The sequence below is a fragment of the Sarcophilus harrisii genome, chromosome 2, assembly GCF_902635505.1.
Source record: "Sarcophilus harrisii chromosome 2, mSarHar1.11, whole genome shotgun sequence".
NCBI lineage: Eukaryota > Metazoa > Chordata > Mammalia > Dasyuromorphia > Dasyuridae > Sarcophilus > Sarcophilus harrisii.
The window spans coordinates 474,665,313-474,683,605 of record NC_045427.1 but is presented as its reverse complement, the minus strand read 5'-3'; the positions used below and the strand labels follow the sequence as shown (position 1 = coordinate 474,683,605).

The following is an 18,293-nucleotide window of genomic DNA, read 5'->3' as shown; positions in this document are numbered from 1 at the left end:
TAGCTCATTGGGCAATGGCCATTCTGCATGTAGCTCAATCACCCCCTCATGCTTTCAAAAAATGTTCAGGCCACCTAGGAAAGGTATTAGGAGACAGTCTATTTCCCACACTGATACTGAGGGAAAGAAGAGGGGAAATAGCCAACAAGAAAGTAAAGTACCTCCGAGGATGATGACTTCTCCTGAAAACTAGAGGGATATAAAATCTAATTAAAACTTAAATATGTGAACAGGAGGGAAAAATCAAAATTCCATTCTGAACTGGAAAAAAAAATCAAAATTCCCGTTTGTTTTTAAAATATTCTTCCATTACTTTCTTTCCCTCTTGATTCCTTCCCTCTGTTTCTGGGGGAGAATGGGGAAGATGTAACATTGAAAAGTAATTTTGTCCATCTCTCCACTTAATAAGACCAAGAACTCCATCTACACATAACCCCCAAAGTGAAAAGTCCTTTCCTTTGGCTGGGAGAATGTGGCACGGAGAGGAAGGCTCAGACTTTAGAAACCTAATCAGATGCTTCTTTGTATGCTTGTGGGTCACCTGGGAAACTTGATCAAACATGTTCAACCTCCTGCCTTCCATGCCAAGCTGATTATGTCCCATGGAGAATTTATCCCAGGGTTACTTCCTGCTGACTCTAGACAATTAATGGTTCCATTCCCCTTACACTGGGCCAGGGTCTACTTGGTATGTGAGTTATGTAAGTTTCTAAGCCCTAAGAAAAGAGAGGGTGATGTCTGTTCATCTACTTGGAAAAGGTTTCTGGATAAAGGGATCTGGTTAAGAGTTAGACAGAGGGTAGTCCAGGTTTTAGCTGGGTTTGTCATGTTTTTAAGATGGGGGAAGGAATCAGAAGGGGTGATACTAGCTATCCCAGATTTGATAAGACTTAGTTCTCATATCACAGGCAATTCTTGGATGACAGGCAAAACAATTATCTAGCAAGGACTTTCCTTGTGCCAACTTTTTTTTTTTTTTGCCCTAAGTCTGAATTCAGGACAAAGTGAATCTATTTTCCAGGCCCATAATAGGGAAAAGGGGAGAACAATCACATAACAGCCTAGCACATAACTTTAGCCACAATTATGCCCCCAGAGGGGATAATTCATATGGAAAGTGTCAAGTTGTGCTCTGCTGATGATTAATAGGCTCCCTATTCCTCAGAGGTTAGACGAGTACCCTACAGGGAAACTGTGAAGAGTATTCCTGCAATGAAGGAAGATTGAACCTGACAGCTTCTAAATTCCCTCCAGATTCTAACATGCTATCCTCTAGAATTCCATGTTCTAAGGGTTCTTTCAGCTCAGATATTAGAATATCTGCCTAAAAATTGTCTTAGAATACAATTCCAATTATACCCAATGGAACAAATGTTTCTTAAAAGCCAGCACTGGGTCTTTTTTTTCTCCCATTTACCCTTGTAACCACTATTTTTTACTATTCAAAGGGTTGAGCCCTAGTTGCCTTAAGTTCTGATACTTCCCCGTTACCTGGATGTGAAGCCTCAGTTTGCCACTTATAATCTCTGGGACAATGGCTAAATCGCCTGACCTCTCTAGGTCCTAGACCTGTGAGGTCTCTCTTTCAGCTTTGGATCTATGATCCTTAGGATCTTCCAAGGGGCAGTGGGGCTTGGAATCTATCAGAGGCATCCATGCTGATGAAGAAATAATGGGATCTTCCAGGGAAGGTAATGCCTTGGGTCTTAATCCTGGCTCTGCCACTTAAGCCTGGACAAATTATTCCAATTCCTTGGGCCTTAGTTTCTTTTCCTTTTAAATTCAAGGGGCTAGATTAATGGTCTAAGGAGGCTTTCAATTCTAGATCTAGGGCCTGATGAAAAGACTACAAAAATCATCTAGCTTAATTGTAGTCTCACCTTCCCATCTCAGACAGAAATTTCTCTCCATTCCAACCATTGGTTACCTAAAATCCATTTGAGAATATACACTGAAGCTCATTACCACTTCTATTTTTGAAATGGCCCAATGGACAGGAAGCTGTACCTTATTTTGAGCCCAAATCTAACCCCTTGTGATTGCTTCCCATTGGGTCTCAGCTCTTGGAATAACAAAAAAAAAAAACAAAAACCAAAAACCAAAAATGAAAATAAAAAACAAATCTATTTCCTCTTCTCCACAAAGCCCTGAATATGATGATCTTGTTTCCTCTCTTTACCCCACCCCATGTTTTCTCAAGGTTTTATGTCCATCTCCTCAACTAGATACTCCTCATGGTTCCATTCTTTTCTACATCTTTTCATTCTTCCCCCATATCAGAGCCTAGCACAAGGAAGGACACAAAGCAGGTGCTCAGGAAAGACACGCTGATTTGTTGTTTTGTCAGTGGACCAAATGACAACCCTGCTGAACAGTTTCCCTGAGAATGCAACCCCCCCCCTCCTTTTTCCAGGGCTTTTGGGGGCCCTGTGGCTCACAGGGCTCTTTGCCTTGCAAGATGTTCATTGACATTTCCAATGAGACTTGTGTGTGCTAAAAAACATCTTATTCAGCTCAGTTCTTTGAAAGCATGGGGTGGTAGCCTAGCAACCAGCGTATCCTGAGCTGCCAGCATGATTTGTGTGGCTCTTATCTTGAGAGATCATTGTGGGTTGAATTCTGCAATATCCCTGGTCTGGCTTTGTTACCAGGGACCACCTGATCCAGCAATGGCACCCCTAGGGCAATTAAGTTAAGGCTGATAGTTACTTACCTCCCTCCCAACACACACACGTAGATAGGAAACTGGCGCTTAGGAGGAACTGATGTCTGGTCCCTAAAGTAACATGTGAAAACCTCTTTCTTCAGAATTAGGGAAAGGACATTCTCAGTCTAGAATCAACTTAGGACTAGAAGACAGAGGAGGACTGATCCAGAGGAAAAAAAGTCTAATCCTATCACTCGAAGCCTGGGAGCCAGGGATAGATAAGTCAGGAAGTTAGCTCTGGGCAAGACTCCATGTCACAAGCATGCATCACCCCTTGCTTTCAAAGATTTTTCAAAGCTGAATAAGATGTCTTCTCCCCATCAAGTGTACAGCAATTTTTTTTTTCAACTAAAATGAAATCTCTTTGAGAAAAGGGACCAACTTCCTCCTTTAATATCTTTCACAGCATATAGCACAGGACTGGGCTTACATTAACTGTCCTTGAAATAGTGATTGTTCAATTAGCCAAGCAGAAAAAGTCTGACCACATTATCCACCCTACTCGATAAATTTCAGTAGTTCCCTATCACCCTCAGGATCAAAGACAAAATGTATTGGACATTCAAAATCCTTCAGATCCTGGACCCCTTCATAACTTTTCCAGCCACCTTATGCCCTACTCCCCAATACATACTCTTCTAGTGACATTGCTCTCTTGGCTGGTCCATGAAGAAGACACTATATCTCAGCTCTGGACACGTTCCCTATCTGTTTCCTATGCCTAGAATGCTCTTCTTTCTCATCTCCATCTTCTAACTTCCCTGTCTTCCTTTAAGTCCCAACTAAAATCTCATTTTCTATAGGAAGCTTTTCCCAAATTCTAGTGCCTTTCCTCTATTATTTCCTATTTATCCATTACTTGTTTGGATGTATTTCTCTGCTTGTTGTCTTTCCCGTTAGGCTCCTTTGAGAGCAGGGGCTTTCTTTTGTCTTGTTTTGTTGTACATAGTAGGTATTTAATAAGTGTTGATTAATTTTTTAAAAATGACCTCTCCATTTTATTACCATTATCATGGTCCTCTTTGAAAACTAAGGAAATAACAGTTGGAGCTAAAAGGGACCTAGAGGCCATCTAATTAACCCTCTCTCCACTTTCAAGAGGAGGAAACTAAAGCCCAGGGGGATTAATTGGATTCTTCCAATAAAACATGCAATAAATATCAGAGATCACAGATTCCAAAACCAAAGCTCTTTCCCCAGTACCACACCAATACCAGAAAACACACATTCAACTTGTCCTTACCTTCCAGTCTGGGGGTAACTGGGCACCAAATCCCAAAGCTGGGAACATTTTGTCCCTAAACAGTCAAAAAGAATAAGAAGATCCTAAGAAATCCATTCTAGCTGAAATGGGATGGGGAAGGGAAGAAGGAAAAATTGGAAGTGGGGAGGCTCTCATTGGAAGTCTTCATAAGATGCACTATCTCTGCCTGGTTTCTCTTGGGGGCAGAAAGCATCAGAAGGTGGTCCAAGCCAATAATGGCACTCAGGCTGAGGAGGCTCTCATGTGTTTTGTCAAGGTGATAAAGGTCATAGAGAGAACTGAGCCCTGAATTTACCTCTCACCTAACACTGGGAAGATGGTAATGTCTGAGCTAAAAGAAACAGGTCTCTATTGAACTGCTATAATGCTCCCTTCTTGTCAATGTATCAAAAAATTCCCATTCTTACTCCCCAAGCCCCAACTTTCTGCTCTTCAGGTTTCTCTGGCCCTGGCTTCTTCATGGGTTCCTGCCTTCAGCTGGGAAACTTAGGGAAAATACTCATTGCAAACAGATTGCACCTATACTGTCATTTACACTCTCCAAAGCCCTTGGCGGTTGATGAAGCACAGGGGATGAAGCCATGGTCTCAGCTGGTTCCCATAACCATCCCTTCCTCACTTTATAGAGGAAAGAACTTGAAACCAAGTGTAGTAAGTGACTTGACCAAGATCCCACAATTTTTAAGTGATCCTTAGCAGTCAAAGCTTCCAAGCTCATCTTGTTTTTGTTGAGCATCCGCTTTATACTCAGTACCTTAGATACAAAGAAGGGGAGTGTATATGGTAGGAGGTACCCTGAGGGCACATGCCCATCTGGTGGGTCAGGCCGATGCGTACAGAGTGAAGGGACCTAACTCACGTGTCATAATCCTGAATGATCTGTCCAACAGCCCAAATGGCTGACAGGTACTCATTGGTCCCCATGGGGTTGATGTAGTGCAAAGAGGAGGGATCGCGAGGGTTCCCATTGGAGGCTGTGAAGTCTATTCCGACCTGAAGGGAAAAGTAAGAAGAAAGAGATGGCACTGAGACACATAGCCTGAAGCATACCTGTCTCCATCACTGGACTCTTTTCTCTCAGCTCTGTCAACACCTTCCAGTCCCAGAGAAGAAAAGAAACTATCCCATTAAAACTCCTCAGATTGATCATTATTATAATTTGAATGGACATAATTTCTTTCCCTTATTAGAATGTAGGCAAACCCCGATTAGGTTATTCCCCACTATGATTTCTATCTAGAGTTTACTGAACAAAGTCCAAATTCTTCAGCTTAGTATTCAAAGCTCTGGGCAATCTGATCCTGGACCCTTTCTTCCTAACCTTGGCTCCCACTGTCCCCTTTCATATCTATTGCAATCACATTTGTCTCCCTACTGTTGCCCTAATATGCCTTCTACATATCCTAAATCGTAATTTTTGTTCAAGGGACTGTTCCCATATCTAAAATATCTTTACTCCCCTTCCCTACAATGATCATTTTTTAAGGTTCAGCACAAGTCCTACTATGTTTCAGGCAGCCTTCCCTATCTACCTTAGCCCAGGGCAATGATTCCCTCTTCTTTTTTTTTCCCATTTAAAAAAAAATTTTTTTTAGTACATTATTTTTATTATTTTTTTAAAAATTTTTTTAAACAACTTTTTATTGACAGAACCCATGCCAGGGTAATTTTTTACAATATTATCCCTTGCACTCACTTCTGTTCCAATTTTTCCCCTCCCTCCTTCCACAGTCCTCTACATGTTAAATAGGTTACAGTATATCCTAGATACAATATATGTGTGCAGAACTGAACAGTTCTCTTGTTGCACAGGAAGAATTGGATTCAGAAGGTAAAAATAACCTGGGAAGAAAAACAAAATTGCAAACAGTTTACATTCATTTCCTAGTGTTCTTTCTTTGGGTGTAGCTGCTTCTGTCCATCAATGACCAACTGAAACTGAGTTAGATCAATAATTCCCTCTTCTGACTTCTATATCCCTTAGGATTTGTGCCCTTCAAGGAACTGGAAACCGAGTAGATGCCCATTAGTTGGGAAATGAATAAGTTATGGTATATGAATGTAATGGAATATTCTTGTTCTATAAGAAATGACGAGCAGGCTGATTTCAGAAAAGTCTGGAAAGACTTTCATAAACTGATGCTAACTAAATGAATTGAAGAGAACAAGAGGACACTGTACACAGTAACAACAAGATTATGTGATGATCAACTGTGATGGACCTGACTTTTAAACAATGTGATGATTCAGGGCAATTTCAATAGACTTGGGATGGAAACTGCCATCCACATCTCAGAGAGATTATGAAGATTGAATGTGGAACAAAACATAGTGTTTTCACTTTGTTTTTGATGTTGTTTGTTTCGTGTTTTTTTTTTCCCTTTTAATCTGATTTTTCTTGCCCAACATGACAAATATAGAAATATGTTTAATCGAACTGCTGATATACATTCCATATCAGATTACTTGCTGTCTTGGGTAGGGAAGGGGGGGAGGAAGAAAAATTTGGAACACAAAGTTTTGCAATTATGAATGTTGAAAATTGTCTTTACATGTATTTGGAAAAATAAAATACCACTGGGGGGGAAAAAAAAAGAATCTATGCCCTTTATTGGATATTTGGCACATCCTACCTGGTATTATTTACAATTATTATAACAACTAAACTATAACTCTTTTGAAGACAAGAATGGTATTTTATATCATTTTGTATCCTTCCCAACGTCTGGTACAGTGCTATGCACATGGTTTAGCTTGTCAGCTGCTTGCTGATTTAATGTCTAGCATAGTCACACACCAGCCCAAGAGTCATAAAAACTGAAGTCTAGTCTTAATTCTGGCCAGTAAATTTACTATGCTAATTTGAACAAGTCATTTCTTTTTGTTGAGCCTCAACATTATAGAATGAGAGTACTAGACTCCTCTTCATCTTAAAACATTCTAGAATCTGGGGTTTGATAAGTATGCTTTTTTCTGTCAAAATCTCAATCAGGAGTCACCCCTAGGACATAATGATGTGGTAGGAAAATCACAGCCTCACAGAACTAGAAGGGATCCTGCAAAGTGTTTGATGATGACATTAATGGACTCTCCCAAACCTAAATTCAAGACAATATCTAAGCCATGGGTCCAAGCAACGGGAAAGACTTGAGGTAGACAAATTTTGTTTTCTACCAAGTAAAAGGGGGTCAAGTCTCCCCAAGGGAAATGACAGGAAAATGCTCCAAAAATGCTTGCTAAGAGTGAGCATATCTAATGGGCCAGAGTAGGTGAGACAGTTCTAATTCATTCAAAAACAATCTGTTACCGCTACTCACCTGTCAAACTGACTAAGATGACAGGAAAAGATAATGACGAATGTGGGAGGGGATGTGGGAAAACTGGGACACTGATACATTGTTGGTGGAGTTGTGAAGTGATCCAGCCATTCTGGAGAGTGATTTGGAACTATGCTCAAAAAGTTATCAAACTATGCATACCCTTTGATTCAACAGTGTTTCTATGGGGCTTATACCCCACCCAAAGAGATCTTAAAGGAGGGAAAGGGACCTGTATGTGCAAGAATGTTTGTGGCAGGTCTCTTTGTAGTGGCCAGAAACTGGAAACTGAGTGGATGCCCATCAATTGGAGAATGGCTGAATAAATTGTGGTATATGAATGTTATGGAATATTATTGTTCTGTAAGAAAGGATTAGTACGAGGATTTCAGAAAGGCCTGGAGAGAGTTACATGAACTGATACTGAGTGAAGTGAGCAGAACCAAGAGATCATTATATTACAAGACTATATGATGATCAATTCTGATGGATGTGACTCTCTTCAACAATGAGATGATTCAAACCATTTCCAGTTGTTCAGTGATGAAGAGAGTTAGTCATACCCAGAGAGAGGACCATGGAACTGAGTATGGATCACAACATAGCATTCTCATTCTCTCTCGTTTGCTTGAATTTTGTTTTCTTTCCCAGTTTTTTTTCCCCTTCTTGATCCAATTTTTCTTGTGCAGCAAGATAACTGTATAAATATGTATACATATATTGGATTTAATATATATTTTAACACATTTCATATTTAACATTCCAATTGTATTGGACTACTTGTCATCTGGGGAGGGGGTGGAGGGAAGGAGGGGATAGTTTAGATCAGAAGGCTTTGCAAGGGTCAATGTTGAAAAATTACCCATGCATGTTTTGCAAATAAAAAGCTTTAATAAAAAAATTAAAAACAAAAACAATCTGTTGATTACCAATTCTATGGTAGATACTGCAGAGAGGTGGAGAATATAAGCAAGCATATGAGACAGTCCCTACTTGGAAAACCCTCATCATCTAGTTGTAGGGAAAAAGATGGACATCTGTACATAAGATGCAGCAGAGTATATTTCAGCTCAAAGATCCAACTTACCTTCAGCCTCTAAAGATCATTAAAGCAGTCTACCACATTTTCCCTCTTTCCCTGAGGCCTCTACCCAAACCAACCTTCTACCCTGAGGCCTCTTTACACATCACTTAAAAAGAATATAATAAATTAAAAAAAAAAAAAAAATCAAACTCTGGCACTCCATTCCAGTTTCCATGGCAACTCTTCCCTTTCCCCCCCTCTCTTTTTCCCTTATGAAAAGACAACAAAATAGGGACTGAAATACTGTGGTTTCCTCTCCCCTCATCCTCACCCTCCCTTCTCTAACTCATCTCCCCTGATGCAGGGATGGTGGGGAAGGGAGTTGTAAGGAATATTAAGGGGATTAAAAAATAAAACATACATTTTCTGACACAGCCAATGCTTTGATGTATTTAGTTTCACTAATACTAATTTGTGACCAAGGCTATTATTTGGGTGGGTGGTGACTGAATTAGTGAAGAAGGAGAGAGATGGCAAAAAAAAAAAAAAAAAAAAAAAAAAAAAAAAAAAAAAAAGAGAGAGAGAGAAAATAGCATCAATAAAAAAGAAAACAAAAAAAGTTTAAAAAGGGCATAAAACAGGGCAATATTGTTACTACTGTATTCAATTTAATGTAGACTTAAAAAAAACCAAAACCCACTAACTACACATAACAAAGTTCAGTTTAAATACAATTCTCTTTGTATGCTAAAATATTCCTATTTGTTGATGATTGTTATGTTCAAAAGTTTTTTTTAAAAGATTTTTTAAAAAACAAAATGAAAGGGATTTGGTAGCATAAAAAGGATGCTTAGATGGGAAGTTTCTTAAGGATACCTAGGGATTTTACCATATGCTCTACTCTTAGGATCTGGTGGGACTCCAAAATGAGATTCCAGAAGGGGCTCTGGGTTAGGTGAATCCCATAGAGATGATGATTGGAAGACTTGCAGGCCATTTGGCCAGGCTGTGAACTCATTTAGTCAAGCTCTGCCTTCCAAATTCCTTTCCTCTCAACAATACCTATCTTCAAACTAAAGACCAAACTTGATCAAATTTTCCCTCCACTTGTGGGCCTTTGAAGTAGTGATTTAAAGGAACAACTCTGGCATCCAATTCCTCACTTCAAGTTTCCTTCAGCCTAAGATCCTTCTACCAAAAAATTCAGTTCTTTAAGAAATCAAATCTCTGTTTCCATCCCACATTTCCTAACTGGGGAAGGACCTTGGAACTAATTCGACCACAATAAATTTGGGTCTTTCTTCTTTGCTTGACAATATTCTAAATTTCTTGGGCTCTGTGTCACTTCCTGTCAGGAAGGTGTTCCTAATGTCTACTCCAAATTCCTACTACTGCAGTGTCAGTTCATTTTGTCTGTGTAGGATCTCAGAAGAAAGGCTCACATAGCACTGGGACCTGGAAAGAGCAGAAGAATAATCAGAAATGCTTACAGTAAACATAAGCTGGCATCCTCCAAGGATATAGTCTAGGAAAGAATAATCCCGGGTTATCTGAAAGAAGAGAATCCAAGAATTAGTACATTAATTATTTACTCCCTAAATTTCTAGTCCTTCAATCTATTTGGTTCCCATGATTTATTCCTTCACTCCATCTAAGTTATAAAGATATGGTCATACAAAAAAATTGATTTTGCCACCATAAATGTTTGATTTCCATTTTCACAAACTCCAAATTTTTTTATCTGATCATAAATTTTTAACATCCCATCTTTTCTTCTTCCTTAAAACCTCAACTCTTCTTTATATTTATAATGACCTCCTATTCTTCCATTTCTCATTGCTTTCCCAGACCAACACTCCTGTATTAGATATATTCCTTTCCTTTTCAATCAATTTGAGTCTATACTACCTTCTAAATTGCAATGCCTTGCTCCCAATGCTTGTCCTACACGGATGTCAGCACTGATGATACCTTGCCAAATCCTAGTCCTGTATTACTCACACAATCTGCTGCCTTCACTCCTATTCACAGGCTGCTGAAAGGAGCTGGAGAAAAACACCAAACCATAATGATTGAGTCCACTACAAATTTCTGGACCATCACTACAGAAAGGCAAATTTTTTCCACTTTTCTACTCAATACACAGCTATGCAAACCATTTCCTTCCTCTTCAAGTCTTCTGGCATCCCATGAATCATATCACACTTCACTAAAAAAAAAAAACAGAAGCCTTTCAAGGAACTGGAAATTGAGTGGATGCCCCATTACCTGGGCAATGGCTGTATAAGTTATGGTATATGAATGTAATGGAATATTTTTATTCTATAAGAAACAATGAACAGGCTGATTTCAGAAAAGCTTGAAAAGACTTACATGAACTGATGCTAAGTAAAATGAGTAGAATCAAGAGAAAATTGTAAACAGCAAAAAGAATATTACATGATGATCAACTGTGATGGACTTGGCTCTTTTCAGCAATGAGGTGATTCAAGATAATTCCAATAGACTTGTGATGAAAAAAGCTATCTGCACCCAGAGAGAAAACTATGGAAATTGAACATAGATCAAAGCACAGTATTTTCATTTTTGTTTTGTTGGAGTTATTTGTTTGCTTGTTTTTTCTTTCTTATATTCTTTTCCCCCTTTTGATCTGATTTGTCTTGTGCAGTGTGACAAGTATGGAAATATGGTGGAAGAACTGCATGTTTAGCCTACATTGGATTGCTTGCTGTCTAAGGAGGGAAGAAAGGGAAAGCGATGGAGAAAAATCTGGAACACAGGGTTTTGCAAAAATGAATATTGAAAACTATCTTTGTATGTATTTGGAAAAATTAAAAGCTATTAAAAACTATTATTAAACAACTCATTTCAGATCACTTAGATATCTTATGTTTCCTGCTTTATCTTGTCTTTCATGAAGAGTTGGTCCTTCTTTCCAAGACAAACAACTTAAACATATATCCTTGTCACTATCCTACTCCAGCTATCAGCCTCATTCTCTGATTAATCTTCAATCTTTTCCTATGTATTGGCTGCTTCCTTGTTACTAACAAAAATACTCATGTTGCAGCTAGGTGGGGCAGTGGACAGAGCACCAGCCTTGAAGTCAGTAGAACCTAAGTTCAAATTTGGCCTCAGACCCTTAATACTTCCTGGCTGTATGACACTGGGCAAGTCACTTAACCCCAATTGCCTCAGGGAAAAAAAAAACAAAAAAACTACTCATGTGTCCTTTATCCTTAAAGATTCTCATTGGATCCTACCAATCCCGGTAGCTTTTATACATATCTCTTCTATTCTCAGCTAAATTCCTTGAAAAAGCTGTTTATAGGACCAGGAGATCATGATATACTTCAACAACAATACTATATGATGACCAGTTCTGATGGACCTGGCCATCCTCAGCAACGAGATCAACCAAATCATTTCCAATGGAGCAGTAATGAACTGAACCAGCTACCCCCACAGAAAGAACTCTGGGTAATGACTAAAAACCATTACATTGAATTCCCAATCCCTATATTTATGCCCACTTGCATTTTTGATTTCCTTCACAAGCTAATTGTACAATATTTCAGAGTGTGATTCTTTTTGTACAGCAAAATAACGGTTTGGTCATGTATACTTATTGTGTATCTAATTTATATTTTAATATATTTAACATCTACTGGTCATCCTGCCATCTGGGGGAGGGGGTGGGAGGTAAGAGGTGAAAAATTGGAACAAGAGGTTTGGCAATTGTTAACACTATAAAGTTACCCATGCATATAACCTGTAAATAAAAGGCTATTAAATTAAAAAGAAAAGAAAAGAAAAGAAAAGAAAAAGCTGTGTATAGACACAAAAGTGTCTCTACTCTATTTCCTTTTTGTACATCTCAAACTGTATATCCCATATGCATCTCAAACTCAGCAGATCCAACACAAAATTCATTTTTCCCCACCCCAACGCCCCTTTCAAACTTCCCTATTGCTGTTAAGGGCACCAGCATCCCTTCAGGCACCCAGTCTAACAACCTGGATGGGGAATGAGGAAGGAATAGGAGGTTCCATCCTTAAATCTTCCCTCTCACTTTTCCTAGCCAGTCTATTGCCAAGTCCATTCAATTCTACCTTCACAACATATATATGCCCTCTTCTCTTCTCTGATGCCACTCCTCTGCTCCAGTCTACTCACACCTAGATTATTGCAATGGCCTTCTGGTTGGTCTCTTCTTATTCCAATTAATCCTCCACTCAGCTGCCAAAGTGATTTCCATCTGATAATGTCTTCCCTTCTTCTTTCTTAAACTCCAGTGGTTCCCTGTTACCTCAGATCAAATACAAAACCTTCTGCTTGGCATTTAAAACTCTTAACAATTCCCCTTTTCAAACTTTACAATTCACCAACACCTGCTTTCTTGTTGTTCCTCACATATGACACTCCCTGTCCCAAACTTGTGCCTTTCCAATGGCTATCACCCATGCCTGCGATGCTTTTCTCCTCACTTCCAACCACTGGCTTCTCTGGTCTTCTTTAAGTTCAGAACCTTACTTTGGCAGGAGGGCTTTTCAGGTCCTACCACTCCACAGTGCTAGTGCCTTTCATTCTCAAATTACCTTTATCTACTCTATATTTTGCAGGTAGCTAGAATGCTGGATCCCAGGTCGGGAAAAGTCATTTTCCTAAGTTCAAATATGGCCTCAAACATTATGTATTAGATGTGAGATTCCAGACAAATTAGTTAACCTTGTGTGCCTCAGTTTCTCATCTGTAAAACGAACTAGAGAAGGATGGCAAACCACTCTAGAATCTTTGCCAAGAAAACTCCAAATGGGGCCATAAAGAGTTGGACACAACCAATTGAACATGTATTTTGTAAGCAAATGATTGTGTGCAGGTTGTCTCTTATTTAAGGGTGGGGGCCCTGTTTTGCCTTACTTATATTGTCTAGTGCTTTGCACAGTGTCTGGTACATAGTAAGTACTTAATAACTGCTTGTTGACTGACTCTAAATGGATATAATGTCCTTACTTCTAGGTCTAGTACTCAGAGCTTTGTTAAGTATTCAGGGGATAGTCTTTAGGATGGGGATAACAATTCTCACTTTACCTATTAATGAGAATAGGTATTAGGAGAATAAAATTAGTTCCAAATACTCTCCTTTTCATGCCTTGCTTTTTTATGGGGAAGTTTCCTCCTGAGTTAAGTTTTCTCAGAGTTCCAAGAGAAAGAGTTACTCTGCCTCAGAATTATGAGACAATTGTTGGTAATTTTGGATGTGACAACCTATATGTAGTACACTACAATGATGTGGACATAAGAACGGTTTTATGTTTATGGGGAAAATGTGATTTAACTGGGTATAGAAAAGTTAAGAGTTTGGTTACTGACCATAAACAAACATGACATCATTAGGAGAGGGAAACTAGAATCTGAACCCAGGAAAGAAAAAGAAAAAGATGGTAGAAGAAAAGGAAAGAAATGGGAGGTGGAGGAGAAGAAAAGAGGAGAGAAGAATAGATTTTAAAGCTGCATCAGCTAAGTTTGAATCTAGAAGTGTTAAATACTCAGTTACTATTGAGGAGTAAGTCTGGCTCAGCAGAGGAACAGCTTGGAAGCAGAGAATCAGAGAAGTCATTCAGTTTCAACTCAGTTTATCAGTGGAAGCATCCCTTCAACAGAAAAGCTGTGATCAATAAGGAACCTTTATGGACAGTTCTTGAAGTAGAAAAACAGCTCCAAAGTTTATAGTTCCTTTGTTATGACTTATCCAGAGTAAATGGATTTTCCTCATTCATATGACTTCTTATCAGATATCTCTAACTCAGAGATAATGAGTGCATTAGTGGGAGAATGATTATGTGTGGATTATGATCATTTTATTATTTATTGGCTATATTACCTGAGGACCTATAGCATTTTTGCCTTATTTTTAAGGAAATGATTACATTTAAGACCTAAAAAAAATTATTTTGAGTTTTGTGTAAATAGAAGCACATCAGTGGAAGCTCAAGAGCTAAAATGGTGACTGGAGAGAGTGTATTCTCCCGAAAGCGGGTTAGCCCTAGGACCTTGAGAGAGTTTGAGTGTAACCAAATGGTGGTAGTCCCTCCCTGGGAACCTAGAACTACCAGTGAGAGCAGGTTGGGATAAATGAGCCAAACCAGAGAGTAAATGTCCACACTCCTAGAATAAGAAGGTGCTATGTAGTGATTTGCCACCCTATGTAACCACTATATGAATACAATCTCACTATAATAAGTTTTATTACCTAAACAACCTAAAACTCTAAATAATATGTTGTTCAAGACCAATCTAAGGTATCTTTATTTCAAGCAAATGTTAAAAACATAAAAATTAGAAGACCTAAGTTCAGGCTTTTCCATTGCTTTAAAACACTGGACATATTTCTTTCTCTCTTTGACATTCAGGTTCCTTACTTGTAAAGAAGAGCTAATGATTTCTTTCTCACTTCCCCTGCAGTGTGTTTAGAGGATCATAAAAAGACCACAAAATGTGACGTTATTTTAGAAAATTGAGAAGTATCAATGAATGCAGTGTGAATGATGTTTCTTCCTTGTACAGCATCACTGCCCTTCAGTGAGGGAGCAGGGAGACTCTAGTTCTCAAGAGCCATCTCTAGCGTGGCTGTGTTTCTCAAACAGCATCCTCTACCATCCTTTTTGGACATGCAAACATCCTTGTTAGTGGCTCTACCTCATAAACCTCTGAACAATCAGTGATCCACAGTTTCTTCCAGCTGGCAGATCATTTGAGTCTACTTCCTGTTTCCACACTAGATCGCACTTACCTTTCTATCCCCCAAAAAGCTGGATTCTAGAACTAGGTATAGATGTAGATTTCTTGACTATTTGATCCCATAAATATTCTGTTCTTCACTCCCTCCAAATATCCAGGCATCCATCCTCTTACCTTACAAGAACGAATAATGATGATGCCTGAATTCTTATAATTCTTCTTCTTCTTTTGTTTTTTAGGGTTGATACATTCTAGCTCTAGCTGGGAACGAAGCAAAGGAAAAAGGGTAAATAGAGGTAGGGCTGGATTAACTCCATCCAGAGCCTCAGCCCCAATAAGTAGAAAGTTGATGATCTTCATGATTTCTCTCTCCACCACATCCCTGACTAAACTTTTAACAAGATCTCCTAAAAAAAAAAAAGAAAAAAAAAACCCACCTGGTCTTCTAAAAATAGACAGCCTCCATATCACACTTATTTTCTAGACTGTGTCTCTGCTCTCATATTATTCCCCTAACCTAAAATGCCTTCTTCCTTTCTGTTTTCCAACCTAAAGCTCTCTCATCTACACATCTGCAGTGTGTTACATCAAGCTGCCATCGGCCCAAAGACTCCAGGATTCAGGTACTTCTTGGTCCTGATTACTCATTTTGCATAGTGTTCATTAATGAGGTTGTTCTCTTTCCAAGACAAGGCTTGAAGATAATGGCAGAATGTCCTACTTCTATATGCTCCCCAAGTTTTACTGATGACTGTGCTGCTAGTATAAGGCATCTTCTCCCTAGTCTCCTGAAAAATAAGTTCTGCTACTTTCTGCAGGAGCCTTCCCTCCCATCCAAATAATGTAAAACTGGTGACTCACATGCCCAACTCCCTTTACCCCATCTCACCGGAACACCATCTCGAGCCTCACACATCTTCACCACTGAAGTCTGGAACTCACCAATGAAGTCATGGCCACCATCATTATCATAGTCATAGCACATGACCTGAGGAATCAGAATGGGTTTAAAGTCAGCCCTGAGAAGACTTCTTAAAGCCTACTTTAAGAAAAATAAAGACTACTGGATTTTTATCTCTGCCCTATGGATTTTAGGACCCTCAGAGGGAAAGAAATCACTCTCCCTCCCCAGGGAGGGAGCTGTTGCAACTGGACAGGCAATGGAAAGGATGCAAGACTAGCATTAAACAGACAGATACGTTACCTGAATAGGTTTCTCCAGATCTCCATCACATAGTGATACCAAAGGCACAGTAAATGGTTTCCACACAGGATCCAGAGTGTACTTTATCACCTTTAGAAAGGAAGGAAAGAGTTCTGTCATCTCAGTGCCTTTTCAGGGAAGGAGAAGAAGAGTTAGTGTATTTCTGAGATGCACCTGTCCCAATCAGGTAGGGAGGAATTAGCAAGAAAAGGAACAGATTTTATAATATATATATATATTCTCAAAGAGCTTACAGTTTAGCAAGAAGATTAAATATGAAGGCAGGAAGTACTAGGGTAAAGGAAAGGGTAAAAAAAAAAAGATATGCATGTGTGCATACATTGGGAGTGTTGAAGACAGAGGGAATCAATCAGGGATTAAAGCTTTCCTTCTAATATGGTAGATAATTATACAAATGAGGCCACCAATCAATACACTTCTAACCCCCAATCAGCTCTGGGCTTCTAGCGTTTTCTACCTCTGTGCCAGTAATCTCACACTGGAAAAGCCTTCACTTTTGCAACCTCAGCCTCTGATGGGTGAATTTCTCCATGGAACAAATTTCCATTTGAGGAAGTATGTAAAATAAGATTTTGAATTTCAAATTTCTTCCCCTCCCTCCTTCCCCTCTCCCTTCCACAAGATGGGAAGTAACCTGAGAGTGGATAGCATTTTCCATCATGAATTTTTGGGAATTGTCTTGGATCATTGTAGTGCTGAGAAGAGCTAGGTCAGTCATAGTTGATCACTGCACAATGTTGCTGTTAATGTATACAATGTTCTCCTGGTCCTGCTCACCTCATTCAGCATCAGTTCATGTAAGCCTTTCCAATTTTTTTTTTTTAAATCTGCCCGCTTATCATTTCTTATAGTGTAATAGTTGAAGAGTGTGAGAATAGTATATGAGTTACACTCATATACCACAAGTTGTCCAATCATTTTCCAGCTGATGCGCATCCACTCAATTTCCAATTCTTTGCCACTGCAAAAATGCTACAAATATTTTTGTACATGTCAATCTGGACAACTTTCCCAATGCCTCTCTTTCTTCTTTCAGCTCATTTTTCTGTAGAATTTAGACTTTGTGAAGGCAGGGTTGCTCTTTTTTTTTTGCTTATATTTTATCCCCAGTACCTGGCACTTAAACAGGCCCTTAAAAATAGTTATTTATTAACTTTCTCTGTCTACTGAAATGATGATAACAATAGCTAGCATTTATATAGCATTTTAAGGTTTCCAAAATACTTTACAAATATTATATTTGATACCACAACATTCTTATAAGCTAGATGCTATTAATATTTCCATTTTATGGAAGAAGCAACTGAGGCAAACAGGAGTAAGGTGATTTGAACTGTTCCTGACTCCAATTCCAATGTTCAATGCACTTCAACCCCTAGAACCCACCGTGGAATTATGAGGTATCAATACTGAGTCCTACTAGGACTCAGCCCTACTATGACTGTGACTGCCCATAAATGACAATGAGAAAAAGTCCCTAAACCTGAGTTTTGCTCAGGAAAGGCCTAAGAGAAATGTCCTTCCCTGCCTGATTTCATGACTAGTCTTGATTTATTTCAAAAACTCACACAGCTGCCGGTGACCTGGAAGATAATCTAATCCTACCCATTTTACATCAGTGGAAACTGAGAGATTGACAGGAACCATCATTCATTCAAGGTCACAGACTGAGTCTGTGGCAGACATGCAGGGATCACTCACTTCTGTCCGATGAACAAGCATCCATTTGCCATCATCTCCTGGCTTATAAAACTCTAGAAAGGGGTCCGATTTCCCAAAGAGGTCCTATAGGGAGAAAAGATGGAGGTTACCAGTATTTCCTATGTCAAAAACATTCTTGGTAGTAGATGGGCATAGAGTGGGAACTGAACTGGAAATCCCAGGAGGGCATGGACTATGACAAAGAAAATGCTACTCTTTAGAAATCCCTTTCTCTTTAGAGGCATCTGGGATATATGAGGCAACATTGACCACATGACAGGTAGCTGGATTTTCTTTGTCCAAGAGATGTCAAG

The 18,293-nt window shown here is 39.1% G+C and overlaps 1 protein-coding gene across 1 annotated transcript in view; it reads right to left on the bottom strand.

Moving 5' to 3' along the window:
- CPNE2 (copine 2) overlaps positions 1-18,293 on the bottom strand; it is an 84,164-nt gene that overhangs the window by 18,948 nt on the left and 46,923 nt on the right. The window contains exons 6-12 of the mRNA XM_012553830.3: positions 17,980-18,063; positions 16,258-16,347; positions 15,943-16,041; positions 15,228-15,314; positions 9,803-9,862; positions 4,831-4,964; positions 3,951-4,005 (exon numbers count right to left, since the gene is read on the bottom strand). Of these exons, the coding sequence (XP_012409284.1) occupies positions 3,951-4,005; positions 4,831-4,964; positions 9,803-9,862; positions 15,228-15,314; positions 15,943-16,041; positions 16,258-16,347; positions 17,980-18,063 (609 nt within the window). The remainder of the gene's footprint in view (positions 1-3,950; positions 4,006-4,830; positions 4,965-9,802; positions 9,863-15,227; positions 15,315-15,942; positions 16,042-16,257; positions 16,348-17,979; positions 18,064-18,293) is intronic.